Source organism: Cyprinodon tularosa, unplaced genomic scaffold (assembly GCF_016077235.1).
Source record: "Cyprinodon tularosa strain WSP-4 unplaced genomic scaffold, ASM1607723v1 ctg540, whole genome shotgun sequence".
In the NCBI taxonomy this organism is placed as follows: domain Eukaryota; kingdom Metazoa; phylum Chordata; class Actinopteri; order Cyprinodontiformes; family Cyprinodontidae; genus Cyprinodon; species Cyprinodon tularosa.
Window position 1 is genome coordinate 1,106,330 of NW_024039275.1, and position 19,744 is coordinate 1,126,073.

The 19,744-nt window shown below is 38.8% G+C and overlaps 2 protein-coding genes across 5 annotated transcripts in view; one reads left to right on the forward strand and one right to left on the reverse strand.

The window, feature by feature from the left end:
• Window positions 1-3,557, forward strand: part of tet2 (tet methylcytosine dioxygenase 2) — a 33,350-nt gene extending 29,793 nt beyond the window's left edge. For 3 of the 4 annotated variants that reach the window (XM_038304737.1, XM_038304739.1, XM_038304736.1), the window contains one exon: window positions 1,771-3,557. In XM_038304737.1, the coding sequence (XP_038160665.1) occupies window positions 1,771-3,031 (1,261 nt within the window). In that variant the 3' untranslated portion in view covers window positions 3,032-3,557. Of the gene's footprint in view, window positions 1-1,766 lie in introns of all 4 variants that reach the window. The other variant, XM_038304740.1, reaches the window with a different exon arrangement.
• Window positions 3,558-7,313: 3,756 nt separating this feature from the next.
• On the reverse strand, window positions 7,314-19,103 carry ppa2 (inorganic pyrophosphatase 2). The gene is made up of 12 exons (XM_038304741.1): window positions 18,861-19,103; window positions 16,216-16,280; window positions 16,092-16,133; window positions 15,958-16,011; window positions 14,970-15,089; window positions 14,637-14,723; window positions 14,400-14,526; window positions 10,445-10,572; window positions 10,274-10,359; window positions 10,116-10,185; window positions 7,788-7,827; window positions 7,314-7,705 (listed from the first exon to the last, which is right to left on the reverse strand). Exons 1-12 carry the CDS (start codon window positions 19,054-19,056, stop codon window positions 7,683-7,685), a joined length of 1,038 nt encoding a protein of 345 aa, XP_038160669.1. The 5' UTR covers window positions 19,057-19,103; the 3' UTR covers window positions 7,314-7,682.
• Between the last annotated feature and the right edge of the window lie 641 nt (window positions 19,104-19,744).

The following is a 19,744-nucleotide window of genomic DNA, read 5'->3' on the forward strand; positions in this document are numbered from 1 at the left end:
TGAGTAAAAGTACAGATACTTTTGTTAAAAAATACTCTGGTAAAAGTGGAAGTACTGATTAAACTTCTTTACTCAAGTAAAAGTAACAAAGTACAGGCTTGTAAATTTACTTAAAGTATAAAACTAAAAGTAGAAACCACTTTTTTCATGCCGTTGCCTACATTTTAAATGGATGTCTGCCAATAGGACTAGATCTCCGTTGTGTTCATTTTCCATCACCTCGTCGTCCATACTACTATGCTAACGCCACCGCCACCAAGCTGCAATGATTTGCCGCCAATGAATACCGCCGAATCTGTCGATTCATCTTGTAGTGGTGCGTCAAATGCAACGTAGATTCCCATCCAATTAGATTGAATTTGGTATTGATGACGTGAAAAATAATAACGGTAACTCCATTGAAATGATTCAAAACTAAAGTAACGAGCAAATTTTTAAAAATGTAAGGAGTAGAAAGTACAGATATTTGTGTAAAAACATAAGGAGTAGAAGTAAAAAGTTGCTATAAAAATAAGTAGTAAAGTAAAAATATCAGAAAAATCTACTTGAGTACAGTAACGAAGTATTTGTACTTCGTTACTTCCCATCTCTGCATTTAACACAATCAGAGCCTTATAATGACTGTTGATAGAAAACTGACAGGTTGGAGTACTAAGATCAAAGGAAAATCTGAAAGATGACAAGTAGTTCAACCTCTTACCTTAAACAATGATTTTCTTTAAGCCTTTATACAACTGAAGGCAGCTTCTCATGTCCCTGTCAGGGAGCCTCCTACACGTTTATCTTCTGTTCCCTTTTTCTCTTTAAGTCAGATAATTTCGGAGTGATGCGTTCAGTAGCAATATGGGCTTCAGATAAATATATGAATAAAGAAAGATTTATATGCAAATTTAAAATTATTTTATGGCTTATATTTCTAAAAGAAAATGAGCTATTTACATTCAACCGTATGTTTTGAAACTCAATTTGAGGTCTGATTACTATTTGGCCTGGTTTAAAAAAAAACAAAACAACAGAAAAAAAAACACTTAAAACACGTAAATTAACCTTAAATACTTCAAAAGGTTAAATGAAAACCAACAAAAGTCATTGATGTCTGTCTGAGAGTTGGTACAAGATTTCAAAGACTTTGAATCTCCATCAAACCCTAGAGGAATTCCCAAAGGTGAAAATAACATGGAATTTTGGTCAAATTTCCTAGAACAAAACTATTTCAAGCGTGAATCCAGACCTCATCCATTAGCATAGGTGTGCATCTATAATCCTGCTGCTTTCGCTCGGGGTCTCTGCCAAATTTGCAAAAACATTTAGTTCATCTTCTTAAACGTTTGGAGAAATATTCTCAATACTGACATTACTTAAAAAAATCAGTATGACAGTGATCAATAGCAAAACAAAAAATAAAAGGTTTATGAAGTGGCTTGGTCAAAGGCCCACTTAAATAATGCTGTGGCACCTCAAGAGATCATTAATGCTCTGAGTTAAAACAATTCTGTAATGATTAGTGGGACCAACTACCTACTTGTTTAAAAGACTTCTTATTCCTTCTTAACATAGGACCAGATTTATTCAGTTGTATTAAGAATTAACATTTTAAACTACTCTTTGCTATTTACTCTAGCTATGGATTTCAAACATTGATATCTTGTTGCAATAAAAAAAAAAACAGAAGTAGTTATAGGAACTTAAAGAAAATAATATGAAACAGATTTATTTCCCCACTGTAAAGTAGTTTTTAAAAATCTTTTTCTGGTCTTGTTTTTTAGGCATTGTCGGAGCCCCGCTTCAGTCAGGTCACCCATCATATCCCCTCGGTGCCATGCCTCAGCAAATTCAGCAGCCGCACCAGGGTGTGTTCCCCCCTTACCCTGCTTCGCCTAATACAGCTCTCCAAAGGTTCCCCAACAGTCCAGGATCTTTTCCAGGTTCTCCAAAGCCCAGGAGCATGTACTCTCCTCAGTCGTCAACCCCAGCCATGCCTTACCCTCCTTCATTTCCAAACTCTTACATGAACGGGCCTAATCGCCTACAGCCAGGTCCCCAATGTAATGGAGGAATGCCTGTCGAGGGTTTCCATCCGTTCTATCGCCAACAACAGCCAGCCATTTTCCCTGAGCAGCAGTGTGGTGCACAGCAACGCTTTGAGCTCAATTATCCAGCGAGGTACGGTCAGCCAGGCTTCCAGGTCAATGGTTACAGCACCATGCAACACCCTCAACCCATGAGACATTACGGTCCTTTTGGCCATAACAGAACCTCAGATGGCCGGTTTGACCCGCTATCAGGAGCTGCCTCTGTTAATGGTGCCGTGGATTATGCACTTGCTGTAGGGAAAGGAAACCCGTTTGGAGAATACCCAAATCCATACCTCCCTCAGAGCCCACACATCCCAGGCCAGGATTCCTTCCGTATGCAAATGCAGACAGAGATGGGCATGCCTAAACCACAAGTGCTTCCAGCTCAGCTCAGTGGCGGCTGTTTAAATGGCGAAGCACACATCAAGCAGGAGCCCGGAATGCCGCAGACACCCACGACCCCCAAAAAACCAGAGATGTGGTCGGACAACGAGCACAACTTTTTGGATCCAGAGATTGGTGGTGTGGCCGTAGCTCCCAGTCATGGCTCTGTCCTCATCGAGTGTGCGAAGCGGGAGCTGCACGCCACAACGCCGCTCAAAAATCCTGATCGTAACCACCCAACGCGGATCTCCTTGGTTTTCTACCAGCACAAGAACCTGAATGAGGCAAAGCACGGGCTGGCGATGTGGGAAGCTAAGATGGCAGAAAAGGCTCGAGAGAAGGAGGAGGAGGCTGAGAGGAACGGCGGGGAAGGAACTCCAAGCAAGAGCAGCAAGAAGGGCGGGAAGCGGGAGCATCTAGAGTCTTCAGAGACCACTGGGGAACCTCCATACAAACGCTTCATAAAGGCACTAATGGAAGGATCGTCATCATCATTCACAACCAATACTCACGTAATGACTACTCCGTATGCATTTACCAAGGTCACGGGACCTTACAGTCAGTTTGTGTAGAAGACAACGTCCAGGGAAGTTGAAGGTGCTAAAACACAATTCACACGGATCAAATCACTAACGGAAGCCTTGTGATGAATAAAAACACACTGTTTTTCTCAGTTCTTACAAAACCAAGCTTTACTAGGTGATCCTTGGGAGGACGTGGTAACTCTTGCAATATACCTGAAAAATCTGTGGTGCTTCAAGTCTAACACACAAGGATCTCTTTTCTGCTGGAAACAAAGTTTCATTTATGCTGGCTTTATTTTTCTTACAGAGTTTCTAATCTTTGCATAAAACACTGACTTTGTAAAGTCCAGAACTCCAGGGGCTGATAAGTCTACTAATCACCACTTTTTTTATTCAGATGCCTTCACACTAAAACCAGAATGCACTCTACAAGATATCCCCACGAACATCTCCATCATTTCTAGGAAGTCTGTGTTTCTTGGAGCACTTTTTTTTTAATCATTTGAATCTAATGTTTCAGACATCAGTACATAGAAAGATACCCTGGATATGCTCTATAAAAATATGTATAAAGGTGTAAATGAGAATATCATGAAAAATTTGATAAATTTTGTGTTTCAATGCAATTAAGGGAAGCCTATTTTAATCGATCTGTAACTTAAAGTAGGGTGCCATCAAAATGGTTCAACTGTAACTTAATAAATGCTGTCAGTAAGGAAGAACATAGGAAAAAGAAGCTGAATGCTACCATCATAGTTCCTTTAGCATAGGGAGCCCATGTTGAAAACATTATTTCCTCTTGTCTTTTGGTTTGTGTAATAGAGCTTCATCCACTCGTTAACTTTAACTTGTATTTTTTGTAGTTCTTTTTGGAAGGCTGGACTCGCATATCTGATGGGCATCATTCTTGTGTATTTCAGCTGCGTAATGATGCACATAAGGCGGAAGTCTGTCCAGATTCTGCACCCCCGGCCGTACTGCCTTTCCTAACCATGATAGAGTTCTTACTGTTAACCACAAAAAAAAAAAGGTGAAGGAATGAGAGCTAGGGGCTATTATTGGAATAATTCAGACAGAGCCTAATTGTTTATCTGTTAGTTTCAATGATCAAAGTTCACAGCTAATGACGCTCAGTCTCTTAAAACTACATGAAAAACAATATATAATTTTACACCCAAATCTGGGGCTTATTAAAAGTGGTTTGTTTGGGGTTCGATTAAATTATCTATGGTTGTTTGATTTTATCACAGCCTTCATTAGAACAGGTATTGGTACATTTGGCTGTGTGGAAAATAGCAACTCTATAAAGCTTGTCAGCATAGAGAAGAGTGCTGATGGCTGAGCTGAAGATAACATGGCTCTCAAATCACTGCTGCTCATGTTTACTTGTGAAGTATGATCTGATGAATGCCATATTACATAGTATTACATAGAACATCATTCTTTTTCTGCTCCCAAAGCCACAACGAAAGGTCTTTTTTTTTTTTTTTTTTTTTTTAGACATGCTTGAGGAAACTGGGGAACAATCAACGTATAAAACTCTGATTTATCTCATTGCATTTCAACTTTTACACCATCAAGTCAGAGATTAGAGGACAATCCAGTTACTGTGTGCATGTAACCAGGCTCACCGAAACTTTTTACTGCAGATACACGGATTCTGAAGGACGCATTTGTCCTTGTTATTAAACGAGCATCTGTTTTTATACTGTACTATTTCTTCCACTAAACTTTACATCAAAAATCTAAGATAAAATACTTCGGGAACCGTGCCAGTTAGAGATGGGTCAGTTATGTAATTTAAAAACTGATTTTAAATTATTTACTCTTAGGTTTGATTCTGGTAAAACCCTAAAAATGAATTGCAATGAGGTTTATTAGTGGGCTTATGCGATCTGCATAAAGTTTTATCCTTAGATAAACATTTGGGTTAGTGAGGCTTTTCATATATGCATTGATACAGTTATAGCCAGTATATGGCCAAACGACACAAAAATTATTTTTCAAATAGGTTTTATTCAGTAAAATATCAGCATTAGGTTTTAATGTTAATTTTATTTTTACAGTAACTAAACCCAAAATCCATCATACCTGGAGGTAATAAGCTGCTGTCACTATTTTACACCATGATGTGTACACCAGATTATATCCTATATTTCTTTAAGCAATCTCGTTTTATTGGTCTCAAGAGGGTGAATTTTATTTTTTAATGTTTGTCATCTCTAATAATTTTATATTTCATGAACACAAAAAAAATGCTTGAGCTATATCGCCTTTTGATTTATTCTATAGGGGTTTCACATCTTGAATAATTGAAATTAATTTGATTTTCCAACGATATTTGAATTCACAGAGATGCATCTGTAGCGAAATGTTGAACAGGTCATCCTATTGGTGCTTTTATCACTCTGATGTCACATACTGTATAACTTAGCCATTCATGTGATGCATTTTAAACAAAAAAAAAAAGTTAGAGGGTTAGCAGGTTTATTTTGTTGTTCATTGTGAGCGTTTTTTTATAATTGTTCCTTACTGTAGGTTCACCGAACATCCTGGTTTGTGAATATTGTAGTTTTTATGTCTGTGGTGCTCAGTAAATGTGCTTTTTATAATACACTGAGGAACACAAACAGGGTAGGCTCAGTGTCAGAGTGCAGCTGGCTTGCTGCTGGGATAGAACTAAGATTAAAAGGTGAAATTTGTACAGTAAATTAATTACCCATGTTGGATTTTTTTTTTTTTTTTTTTTTTTAGATATATGTTGTAAATTGTGCTGAGCGTCATTGTGTTTCTTTAGGTTCAACAAGGTGCTATTCGAACTGGTAGAAATGTACAATGTGAAATTTTTGGACGTAATGAGGAGGCTTTTAAATAATGTACAGTATAAACCTGTCATATACCTCAAAACTAGCTTGGCAATAGGATTATGACATATCTTTCATCATTTGTGGGCTACTGTTCACACTATGTGGAGACAAAAAGGCAAAACAAAGCTCCATAGTTTCTACTTTCAGTATGTTTTTAAAGTATTAGCCGAAGCTTAACATTACTGCAAATCAGGGACATTTTAAGTAATTATTTGAGCAGCATCAAGCCTTTTTTAACAGTAGGGGACTCTACAGCATTGTTTTTTTCTTGTGTGTGTAATAGATTTTACACAAATTTAAACGAAAAAGCATATCGTGCTAAAGGTTTTCTAAATTAACATATATGCACTGAATTGAAAAAAGGGAATATTGACGCAACATGTTTGCTTTTGCTCTCAAGCAAAACCAGAGCAGTGATTAAAGCTCCTGCATGGTTGTTAATTTAACCCCTTAATTATTTCTTCAACTTAATTGAAGATTGGTCGTGTTTTAGCTAAAACTCTCCCCATTTTTTTTTTGTATTGATTTCTTTTTAAGCACTTCATTTACTTTTCAGGAAAAGAAGTATGTAGTTAAAAAAAATGAAATGTTTTATTTAAACAAATTGTACATGTTTGAAAAAAATAAATTATGTTACATTGTACATAGCAAGAATTTGTATTGCAGGAGTACAACTCATTGAGATTCATGTAAGGCTCTTTTTGTTCTGTAAACTGACCCATGGCTCATCTTATATGAACTTTAAAATAAAATAAAAAAAATAAATAAATAAACTGGGGCCTTTCCAGGTGAATAAAATAATGGATTTCCCAGGAAGTTGTTTTTTTTTTTGTAAATACTTTAACAGCAGTGTTTACAGTCATAGAATAAGTATAGCTCAGTTGTTTAGATGCTCTAGTTTTCAATTGTTTTGTTTAATAAAATCATTCAATTTAAGTAAAATAAATAAAAATAGAAACATTGATTATCCTTGTACAGGACCCAGCTACAGTAGCAGGTTTTCGAGGAGAAAGCCGAGGCACCAGAAGCGGGTTTAAAGCATAGCCATACTTGAAGATGCTTCAGAGTGTTTCTGAGTGAGTCAACTTTACTTGAATGACTTTCCTGATTTAACCTGTTCATTTCATGTGCTGAACTCAGACAGGTTAAGACAGCAGTTTGTACACTCTTGGTCTTTCTGCATTTAGACACTAAAAAAAAAAAGAAAAAGAAAAAAAAGTGCTTTAAGTTCTTGTTAAGTTTGGTATGCTAAAAAAAATGAAATAAGGTTGGCTTGTTAATACTGTAAGTATTGTAATGTACTGGATGCAGTTTAATTGAAAGCTGTTAATTGTATCATTCCTGATGTTGCCGACATGTGGGTGTTTCTTTTTTTTTTTAATAAAACATATTTATTTAAAAGAACTGGATTAATTCCCCACACACACATAATGAAGGCCAATTTTAACAGAAGTACACCGAGGTCAGGTTTAGACATTTTTTTTATTTATCCAAAATTAGAAATGTGTTTTACTGTATACACAATGTCTGTAGCTGAAAAAGAAACCCAATATCTGTTGATTGTTGTCAGATCAAAGCATACATTAAATCAAAACAATCAAGTGCATAACCAACTTAGTGTACTGCTTAAAATATAAAAATCATTTGGCTCTGAAACATGACTGTCTTTGTTGGACCATATGTTCCCTTTTGATAATCTTAAATTAATTTGTCACATTATTCCGCTGCTGAAATGTATAAAAAAAATATATCCACCTGTTTGCATAATTAGTGGCAGGATTACTTAATTTCAACCAAGACTTTCCGATGTTTCCCACGATAAATTAAGGAGGTCATACGAAATGCCACTTGTCCACTGCCGGAGATACAGAGAGATTTAGGATCAAATCAGAAATTTAATGAGTTTAATAAATAAAACAAAGTTATACTTTGCTCACCTTCTGCAGAGACAGGATGTGCATTACCAAATGCAGGAGCCTGAAAAGGAAACCATGCTTATTAATTGTCTAAAGGCAGCTTAATATTCCACCAAGTTACATACAGATGTTATAAAAAAATATATGATTTAATCATCTTTTCAATGTTGGTGTACAAGTTTGTATTTTGTGGAATCCACATAGTAAAATAAATCATACAGGCATAAACAAACATAAACCTCGATAAATATCCCTCAGCAAGCTGCCTGCTGGATGTTGTCCATTTTTCCCACTAGAATGGTTTGAGTTTCCTGGTACCGACCAGACTCCTTTACTTTTCTTCTTAGATTTTCTATGGAATTAAGGTCAGGATCTTAATTCCATAATGTACCAATCTGTCCAAAACGATCACAATTAAAACAACAAAAACCGCTACAATTTTCAAATACAATACAGGAACCACAAAAGGAGGCTCAAAGCTTTCAAAATGGAAAAATGCTGCAACACCAGTGTTATTCTTCCCAGTGAAATTCTTTTTTTTAACCATCTTCCGCTTTATCCAGGACAGGGTCTTGGGGGCAGCAGTCTCAGCAGAGACTCCCAGACTTTGCTCTCCCCCAGCAGAGGCATTCCCAGGCTATTAGAGACATAGTCCCTCCAGCTTGTCTTGGGATGTCCCCGGATTCTCCTCCCACTGGGAGGTGCCTGAGGCGTCAAGGGGAATCTGAAAAAGATGTTCTAGCCACCTCAACTGACTCCTCTCGAGGAGAAGCAGCTTTACTCTGAGCTACTCCCAAATAACAGCTCCTAACCCAACTCTAAGGAAAGCCAATTTCATTTGCTTCTATCCAGGATCTTGTTCTTTCTGTCATGATCCAGATTTCATAACCATCAGTGAGGGTAGGAACATAGACCAACCGGTTTGATCGAGAGCTTCACCTTTTTGCTGAGCTCTCTTCACCACAGCCGACCATTAAAGCAGCAGCCACACCGATCCATCTATCAATCTCCCCTCACTCATGAACAGGACTAGAGCTGGGCGATATAGCTTAAAAATAAAATCTCAGTCTTTTTTCTTTTGTCATCTTGGAAGATTACGATTTTAATCAATCTTAATTTAAGTATTAAAAACTATGTGCCTGAATTTTAAACTAAATAAAATTAGTGTAAAAAAAGGAAACTTAAATATGCATAACATAAATCTTGTGCAAGTAACACAGTTGCTCACCCAACAAAATTTTTTGATTTTTTAATCAGTAATCAGGTGACAGAGGACAGCCCAGGCGGAGTCCAACATGCACTGAGAAAAGATTCAAATTAATGCCGAACCCTAGTAAAGGGCCCTCAACTCTGTACTCGTGGAGCACCCTTCCAGAGGGCACTGTGAGGGTCGCTGTTGTACGCTTTCTCCACGTTCACAAAACACATCTGGACCATCTAGGTGCACTCCCATGAAGTCTGCAGAGGGTGTGGAGCTGGTCCACTGTTCCACAGAAAACCACACTGCTCCTCCTGAAGCTGAGCCTCTCCACTACCCTGGCATAGACCTTCCTGGGGAGACTAAGAAATGTGATCCCTCTATAGCTGGAACACATTCTCCAATCTACCTTCTTGGGAGGGACACCGCCCCTCCAGTTTCCCAGTCCAGTGGCACTGTGCCCAACCACAAACTAATGTTGAAGATGCATGTCAGCCATGATAGCCCAACAACATCTACAGAGATAAAGTACTCAGGGTGGACCTCATCCATCTCCAAAGCCTTGACACTGTGGATTTCTTCTACCTCACCAACTTCAGTCTGGGTGAAGAACAAGTCCAGCTCCGAGCACCAGATGGAGGAAATCCTCAAAGTATTACTTCCACCGTCTGCCAATGTTCTCAGTCAAGGTTAGAACCCGCACTAAAAACTGTTAGCGAAGCACTGCTTCCCCCTCCAGCTGAAACCTGGAAACAGTTCCCTGCTCCAACAGAACAATGACCCCAAAACACAAACTGTTTGAATCGAACTGACAATAGACCCCTGCAACATCCCCAAACTCATATGATGACACCTATCAAAATAAAAAGAAAAACTTCTGTTTTTGGCAAATGGAGACCCATATAGTTTTTCTACAGCATGTAAGAAACATTTAGACCGATAATATTACAGAAGCGGATGTAAAGGTGTGTGTAATTCATTCAAGAGAATTGAACACGTGTTGTTTAATTATTCTCCCCTAGAAAAGAACTAATTAAAATGAGTAAAGCTTAAAATGATTTCTAACAGCTGCGGTAAGAAGGCTGAATGTAAGTTTTAAAGCCAAACAATCTGTGCAAAAAAAAATGAAGAAGTGGATTCTAGATCCTCACCGACTGAACGACAGCTCTGGCTTCTTCAGCGCTGAACTGGAAAGGGCTGCCACAGCAGGACATGTTCTTACTGGGGGAAAAAAAACACAGCAAAATGGCTCTAGACTGAAGTTCAGCTTTCCCACCCGCCTGATGGATGTACACATCGTCTGCGTTACCATTCGATCCCTCCAGCGTGCGTTTGCTTGTGCACAAGTGCCCTCCAGTGCTCATGGGTGGACTCGATTATCTCGACTGCAAAATCCTGTCACAAGGAGAAATCCATTTAAGCACATTCAGTTTGAGCTGATCTACCAGCTGTGCTCCATTTATTCAAATGAATTAATAACCTTGTCTTTGAATTCTTCATTAAATCCAAACTGGTTTTCAGGCTTTCCGTCGGGCACCTTGTATTTCCTAAACCACTCAACAGTAGCCTCCAAATGACCTGGTCGGCTCCGGCGAACGTCTTCTATACCTGAGTGGAGGAGAGAAAACATTTTCACATTTAGAAGCCAGGCGCTACCTTGGTTTCCATGAAACATAAGACTCGTCTGTCTATGTTTGAGATCAAACCTGTAAAGATTTCTAAGAATTAGCCTCGTGGAAAAAACAAACAAAAGCTCTTAACATCCACACCTTATGTTTAAAGAGTGCAGAATATCAACAAACCCATGTTGACGATAAAAACTAGAGGGGTAAAATCTAGTGAGATAATTAGGAAGAGTCACTAAAGCGGCAACTGACTATTTACAACTCAATATAAAACATACATAAAAATCCATACAAATAGATTAGAATATCACCAAAAATATAACTTCAGAAGGTTTGTTCAAAAGGTGACAGTTGTATATTTTAATTCAAGTATTAATTACTGATAACTAAAATCTTTCATTAGACCAATATAAATGATTATTACTACAGATTTATGTTTTTCCCTGAATGTTAATGCTGCATAACTGTGAGTGGTCAAGCAGACAGTTACTGACACCAAAGTTACTGCTGACTTATAGGACTGCTTCGAGTGCTGAAGCCAAGCATAAAGGGCAGAGACTTCTGCAACCGCACACATCAAATGTTGCTTGGGTCTGGTCGCGAACCAGTTGTGCTGGTTTGCTTCTGCACCATCTCTCCGGAATGTCTAGGGACGCACAGCAGTTTTTCCACCAAAGCGCAAGGGGGAGCCTATTCAAGAACTCGCAAGAACTTCGGGGGATAGTCAAGAGATCTTTGGCTGCGCCGGCAGGAGTGTTTATCTTCTAAAACAACAATGGCACTTCTGCAAGATATGACGGTCATGGAGATGGATCTGGAGTTGCTAGACATCGAAGAGGAACAGGTTCTGTTAATGGAGTTGGCAAAAAGATCGATTAACCTTTTGTCGTTTTGGTCCACTGTAGTTGTTCCTCGGTCTTTAAAAAAAGGCGCGCCCCGGCACCAAATCGAGAAGGACGGCCACACAGACAGCCGGAAAGGCATACCACCGACCAATCACAGCTGCTTTTTGACTGCGCACTTCCACTTGAGGTCTGTGTGGGTTTGCGACCGTCTGACACGTAGTCGGGATTTTTTTTTTGAGGTGCGCGACGACGGTTGCAGAACCTCTGCGCGGGGGGCGTGGTCGCACACAGAGACAGATTTGATGGCAGATGATAGAGGCTATGCATCAGAAGCATAAATTGGCCTTAACAATGAACATTTTAGTGAAAGGAAAAGAAATGTGGTAAGAATAATGTGCACAAGCAAATGTGATACCTTCAGCTCTGTAAGAGAACTTGTGAGGCAAAGCCTAAAAAATAGTTTGGGGGAGATTCACAGGGAATGAGCCTATTCTGGACTGAAAACTTAAAAAAGTCAGTGCTGACAAATAACTGATCAATCTTAATTAACCTAAAGATCTCAAAGAAACTATGAAGAATCATCAAGCTTAAGATGAGAGACACTAAACCCAACAACAAAGATGATCTGGAAGCTTCTATCAAAGCTGCTTGAGCTTCCTTTCAACATCATCTTTATGTTAGGCTGTTTACATGAAGTCATTCATGGTAAAGGACAACCAGCCAAGTACTGAGTACACCTACCTTACATCCAAACACTGTTCAGTACATTCACATCTCTACATTAGAAGTTGTTTTCTTATTTACACTATATTGCCAAAAGTATTTGCTCACCTGCCTTGACTCACATATGAGCTTAAGTGACATCCCGTTCCTAATCCATAGGGTTCAATATGACGTCGGTCCACCCTTTGCAGCTAGAACAGCTTCAACTCTTCTGGGAAGGCTGTCCACAAGGTTTAGGAGTGTGTTTATGGGAATTTTTGACCATTCTTCCAGAAGCGCATTTGTGAGGTCGCACACTGATGTTGGACGAGAAGGCCTGGCTCTCAGTCTCCGCTCTAATTCATCCCAAAGGTGTTCTATCGGGTTGAGGTCAGGACTCTGTGCAGGCCAGTCAAGTTCATCCACACCAGACTCTGTCATCCATGTCTTTATGGACCTTGCTTTGTGCACTGGTGCACAGTCATGTTGGAAGAGGAAGGGGCCAGCTCCAAACTGTTCCCACAAAGTTGGGAGCATGGAATTGTCCAAAATGTCTTGGTATGCTGAAGCATTCAGAGTTCCTTTCACTGGAACTAAGGGGCCAAGCCCAGCTCCTGAAAAACAACCTCACACCATAATCCCCCCTCCACCAAACTTTACACTTGGCACAATGCAGTCAGACAAGTACCGTTCTCCTGGCAACCGCCAAACCCAGACCCGTCCATCAGATTGCCAGATGGAGAAGCGCGATTCGTCACTCCAGAGAACGCGTCTCCACTGCTCTAGAGTCCAGTGGCGGCGTGCTTTACACCACCGCATCCGACGCTTTGCATTGCACTTGGTGATGTATGGCTTGGATGCAGCTGCTCGACCATGGAAACCCATTCCATGAAGCTCTCTGCGCACTGTTCTTGAGCTAATCTGAAGGCCACATGAAGTTTGGAGGTCTGTAGTGATTGACTCTGCAGAAAGTTGGCGACCTCTTCGCACTATGCGCGTCAGCATCCGCTGACCCCGCTCCGTCAGTTTACGTGGCCTACCACTTCGTGGCTGAGTTGCTGTCGTTCCCAAACACTTCCATTTTCTTATAATACAGCTGACAGTTGACTGTGGAATATTTAGGAGCGAGGAAATTTCACGACTGGATTTGTTGCACAGGTGGCATCCTATCACAGTTCCACGCTGGAATTCACTGAGCTCCTGAGAGCGACCCATTCTTTCACAAATGTTTGTAAAAACAGTCTGCATGCCTAGGTGCTTGAATTTATACACCTGTGGCCATGGAAGTGATTGGAACACCTGATTCCAATAATTTGGATGGGTGAGCAAATACTTTTGGCAATATAGTGTATCTTTAGTTTTCAACTGTTAAAACTAATTGGGTTTTTATTAGCTCCAAGCCATTAATAACAGAATAGTTTTCATTTCCTAAATGCTGCAAGACTCCAGTAAGTTTTCCTGTAAAGGTCAGAACACACCAGTTAAGGACTTTTTAATCTCCAAACCAATTTTTTGTCAAACTGACTGTGTATAGAGAGGCTCCAACTAGGCAGGATGGGCAGTTCGTACAGATCATTTTCACTCCCGCCTCTGTACTATACACAAATTACAACAATTTCCCACATCTCACTTGGACAGATTAAAAAAATAAAAAAACACCAGTGCATTCTATAAAGCAAAGCCCCAATTTGAGTCTGTGCAGTATCTCGAACCAGAGAAGATAGGGAATGTTCATATATTAAAAACATAATGAGATCTATGTCTAAGAAAAACAAAGCAATAAACTCTGTGGCATGGTTTATATGCAGACTGAGGCAGTGAAGTGATTCTCAGAGAGAGATCTGGGAAGTTTATCTTATTTTTTTTCATTAAAAGGTGAGAGAGATACACCTCACTTACCTGCTCTGTCTGCTGCTCGTTATTTGTTTTTCTGTGACGCTCATAGAGGATCGCTATTTTACTATATCTATTTTTTTCCTGCCCCCCCAAGGAGATTGATTAAGTATGGTTTCTGCCCATCTTTGTTTTTGTAAGACTTAAAGAGGAACACTATTTTATCCTCCTGAATTCCTATCATGGGTAAAGTATTGTATTTGTTAATGTTTCATTCATTGTTTTTGCATGAGTCCGCCCCGCTTGCTGTGTATGCTCTGTGCAACTCCAAAACTGACTGTTTCCCATGCGATTAACAGATTTGACTTTGAACACATTTATTTAAGGATTGCGGTGAAGGTTGTTGCTAACATATGTTTACGACACTCACAGTTGAGCTTCTCAGCATCTGGGTCGTTGGCATTGATGGCGATCACCTTCCAGTCCATCTCTCCCTCGTCTATCATTGCCAGGATGCCCAGAACCTTTACTTGGATCACCTGACCTGGAGAGCACACCTGAAGAACAGTTCAACGGGTTAGCGGTAGACATACAATCCAAATAACACACACGTCTTTGCATTTGTAAGTATTAACATCGACTACAGAGTAAACAGACATCTGCTTACCTGCGTGCCGATGTCACAGACATCAATGGGATCGTTGTCACCGCAGCAGTTTGTTTCTTTGTCCTTGTGGTTTGGGTCCTCCCAGGTCTTTATGGAAGAAGAATCCAAACACAAGTATGAACCCAGATGTTCTGACAATTATCAACAGCTAACAAAATACACAATGCTATGCAAAACAGCACCACGAAGTCAGCCACTATTACAACAAATATGTAAGAGATGGTTAAGGATGCAAATATCAGCAAATATCAGATAAAGAGAACATTTTGGACACCCAACATAAGTAAACAGAAGCATCCTTGAGTCTGCAGCCCTCCATGTGATTCTCCTGACCTGGGGGAGCGCTCCATAGTTCCAGATGTATCCTTTATGAGGAAATATGTTGGCAACATATCTGAGCTTTCCCTTCTTCACATCTTGTTTGATCGGATTCAGTGGCTCCTTCGTTGCAATCTGGAAAATAAGTTAATAATAAATATCTATAGTAATTAAATTCTTATTAGCGCTGCGCAAATAGTTTTAAACCTGATTACAAGATCAGTGTCTGCAATATATTGTGGTCAAAAAAATAAAATAACTGCTTAGAGGAAATATGTTTAGACTATAATACTGTTATAATAGTATAATCCAAAACTTGAATGGACTCTATACCAACAAGTTAGACAGATTAGAGTCAGTTTTTCACAGAAGATGGAGCAAAAACCAGGCTTTAATCTCTGGTAATCTACCCATGTCCAGATTTATAAATCCTGAAATGAGCATAAAAAGGACTTGTTTTGATTCAATAAATAAGAACTCCAAAAGAACCTATATGTTTACAATTTTTCTTTAAAAAAATTTCCATTGGGGCATTGACAAATTTGAAGGATATGATTAAATGCTGTTACTACAAGACGTTTAGTGTTATACAATTATATTTTTTTTATGGAGCTGGTTCCTGAGGAAGCCTAATTTAAATAAGTTTATTTTTCAGGAGTATTATTTGTGATTGTGGGGCTCTGATTGCTGTGGTAAGCAGAGCAGAGCCAAAGAGTTTACTGAGAAAGACAGCGAAGAAGTATTGTTTTTATTTTTAATCATCACTTTTATCATTATCTCGATAATATTACCCAATATGGTGATAGGATTTCAATGCATACTGCCCAGCCCAGGTGTTATGTACTATTAATGAAGTTAACGCCATAAAATATTCTGCTTTATTACGCTTTCTGTTCCCTTAATAAGAGGCAAAACAATCTGTGATCAAAGTAAGTATTATTCACTTTTATAACAATACAATAAAAAACCTCCATGCAAATGAACAAGGCAGCTTGTCACTTACTTCCATTTTAGCGTTCGACCACCGAGGCACCTCAACCACCATGTTGTACAGCACCTGGAAGTGAACAAGGCATGCTGAGGCATAGAATGCATGTATGCATAAAATGGCCATAGTGTATTTAGACCTGACAATACCTTCATCTCACTCTTAGGTTTTTTAGCCGGAACATCGTTATCCTATAGGAAGGAAACAATCTGTTTAAATGTTTGTTCTCAGCAGAAACTAAAAAAAAAAAAAAAACAGCTGTTAACCAGTTACCTTCTCTGACTCAGCTTTAAGAGGAATATCATGGAACGGTGAAATGTATTTCCCATCAGAGGTTTCTAGGAGGTGAGAAACACGTGTTGACCATCAGAAAAGGAAATCAGGGTACAGAAGTTGAATAAATAAAGATCAGCACAGCAAAGACGTAGTTAACAAAATAAAACATGTTTGGTGATTGTATGCTAGCTATTTTTTCCTCACAGATCTCGCAAAAAAACAGATAAACAGAAATCAAAACTTAAGGGACAGATTCAGCTAATAAAAGTGTATTTATTTCAATTCCTACACTTACATGTAGTCCACAGCAACATGCATAGCAGCATCAGTGAAACAGTCTTTTTCTGACTTTAATTATAGGTGGCAGTTTTCACAATTTCTGTCAATGAAACTAAAACACTGAGATTGACAGCTTTAATTTTCATTTAAAAATTGCTGTTCATTTTTTAATGCCGTTAGTAACATAGAAGGCACTTTTTTCCACCTAAAGAGTTAGAAACTTAGCGTCTCACTCGTGTTGAATGCTATGTAACTAAAAGTCAAGTTCCTCTATTTGGAAATAGCAGTTTTCAAAGTAGATGTTATAATGAAAATACAGTTAAAGGTACAGACTGGATATAGACAGTCAACCTTGTATTATAAGTCGACAAAGGAACCAAATAATTAATTTAAATGGCAATCTCTATGAGCAAGCAGATGATGTGTTGGCTTGGTGTTATTCAGTTAAATAAATGTGAAACATCTGTTTATTTCAAATCAAACTGACAAACGTATGGAAGAACAGTGATTGTTTTGTCTGTTTTTTATCAGTCTGACTGAAGAACTAGTTTTAGGTCGATACAATGTCAGAGTTTTTCGTCAGTTTTCATTACTAATCAGCGTTAATAAACATCCTGTTAAAACGTTTAATGAACATTTATTTATAGCTACCTATTCATTTTTAGCTACTTTATAAAAGCTTTTTAAAATGTTTTGCAGCACATCTCCTTGATAGGAAATCAAATATGTACTATATAGGCAAATGGATTTGTAGAAACGTTTTATAGCAATCTAATGAACAAGGTTTGAACTTTTAAATATTTGTACCTGATATAGATACTCAGTAGGTGAAGGTCAATAAGAGACAGTGTGGAATGTTCAGCACAGCCAATAAGATTATTAGGACAGAGCAAAGGAAGCTGGGAGATTTGTTTAGAAAAGGTACACAAAAAAATAAGGCCCAGACATTGTGGATCACCCAGTTCAAATCTTTGGTGGATTATTTAAGCTCTATATCGCCCTCTAGAGGGGGATATAGAGCAAATTTAAGAAATCTTTTTTACCAAACCACAACATTATTGTTTTGTTGTTTAATTCATTTTATTTTCTAACCCCTATGTAAGGTCAAATGAAATTTTTACATATGTGGACTATCAATATTATCACTAATTATCAGCATTTTTGATTAGCTACATCTCAGCTTATTTAAATTCAGGGGCAGAGCTAGATGGGGGCCAGAGGTGGCCATGACCACCTTTAGCCAGTCATTGGCCATCCCTACCATTTTACTCTCAGGGGGAATGTTCAGACTTATTAAACATTTACATTTTATATATATTAAAATTTACTAGACAACTAATACGCTGTGGTTAATTATGCACATCAAAATACTAACTTTTAAGTTTATATATTCAGAATTCATGCTCACTTCAGAACTAAATTTTGTGTTATATGTGGTAAAGAGAAAATGTTCTGCAAGTCATCTAGGAGTCTTCAGTGAAATCATAGATAAATAACTACTTTAATCATCCATCCATCCATCCATCCATTATCTGACACGCTTGTCCCAATTGGGGTCGTGAGGGGTGCTGGTGCCTATCTCCAGCTGTCAATGGGCGAGAGGCGGGGTACACCCTGGACAGGACGCCAAATACTTTAATCATTTAAAAATCCATTTAATTTAGATATTAGTACACGTAAATATTATTCTTATGCAGAACAATTTTTGATAAAACTATGTAAATAATGAAAATGGGAACAATGTTCGCCCCAGAAATTTTGTCCACTACCTTTTATTTAGACAGCACGGATGTTTAAATATATGCGTCTATTTGATAGCAAAGGCTGTAGGAAGGTAAAGCTTGTCTTTATTTAGAAAACATGAATGTTGTGCTTGTTCCTGTTGGAACAGTGTAGAATGACCCTAAGGTTCTGGTGCCTATCTGCTTTCTGCCACCCCTTAGTGTACATTGGTTTTTGACTGGCCACCCCTATTAAAATTTTCTGGCTACGCCTCTGTTTAAATGCGATATTTTCTCAGCATCCCGTCCAAATCTGCACAGGTGCCATTCGTTTATTAACTGCATGGTCATTAGAATACAGCCATAGGCAAAATAAAGTAAGAATAAGGAAATTAACGCTCAACATGAACCATTTGATATATTTTTCTGTTTGGTAGTTAGCAATTAAAATGCTTTAAATTATGCTTCTTAGTTTTACACACTCAGCTCTAAAGCTAAACGCCCACAAAGCACCATACCAGCGCCTGGAACATGTTCTAGTAACCATGGCGACCCAACAGACCAGGGCCGTTATGTATCCCCACTCTCTCTAAATATGCTGTTACTCATGGCTTCATTCATCATGGCGGAGGTGAAACTTACTAAAATAAATGCGGTAGTCTGGAGAATTTGGGTGTCCTCTCTCCTCCGTTTGATAGTGCATCATTTTTCTGGAATAATATAAACTGGTTACAGCCGCTGCTGTTCGTGTGACTCCTTTGTTGGTACAGGAAGCGGGAAAAGGGGAGAGAAGAGTCACCAAGCAGCCGAGCGAGGAGCGGAGCAGCTGTGGTCTCATTATAACCTGAACACTTTGCTTTGCTCTGTCGGTTCCGGTTTCCGCTTCTGCTCTTCCTCCCGGCAAGGAAACAAGATACCACTCCCGGTTGGATTTTCAAAGTAAAAAAAACAAGTTGCAAAAAATATATTTATATTTTCCTTTAAAATCACATTATTCGCCTCATTATTGGGTACACATGCCCAATTTCTTGTGATATAGTTCAGTGTATTAGGGTTGGGTTGTCCAAAATGTCTGATCGGAAATTGTTCCTTTAAGGACTCTACAAATAAAGCAATCTTACACATAGGATAATATTTTATGTCTAACTATTCCATTTAGAAATGCCATTTGTTAAGTCTATTGTTATTTATCCACAAACTTTTTTTTTCAAGCTTTTATTGCCATTACATTCCCACAAGAACAGAGCAATGAAATGAAATCTCTGCATTTAACCCATCTCCTTGGGGAGCAGTGGGCTGCCACAGGCAGCATCTCTGGGGAGCAGTGTGGGGTTAAGGGTCTTTTTTTGAGGGACCCAGAGTGGCACTCTGTGGGAGTGGGGCACAAACTCAGAACCACTGGATTCCCAGTACCCAGGGGTGCCTAAGTCCAGCCAAGAGCTACCATCCTGTACCTTTTAGATGCATCTCTTCTCTAGCACACCTATTTCTACAGCCTCAGACCCCACATTTAGCTTAGCAGAGGT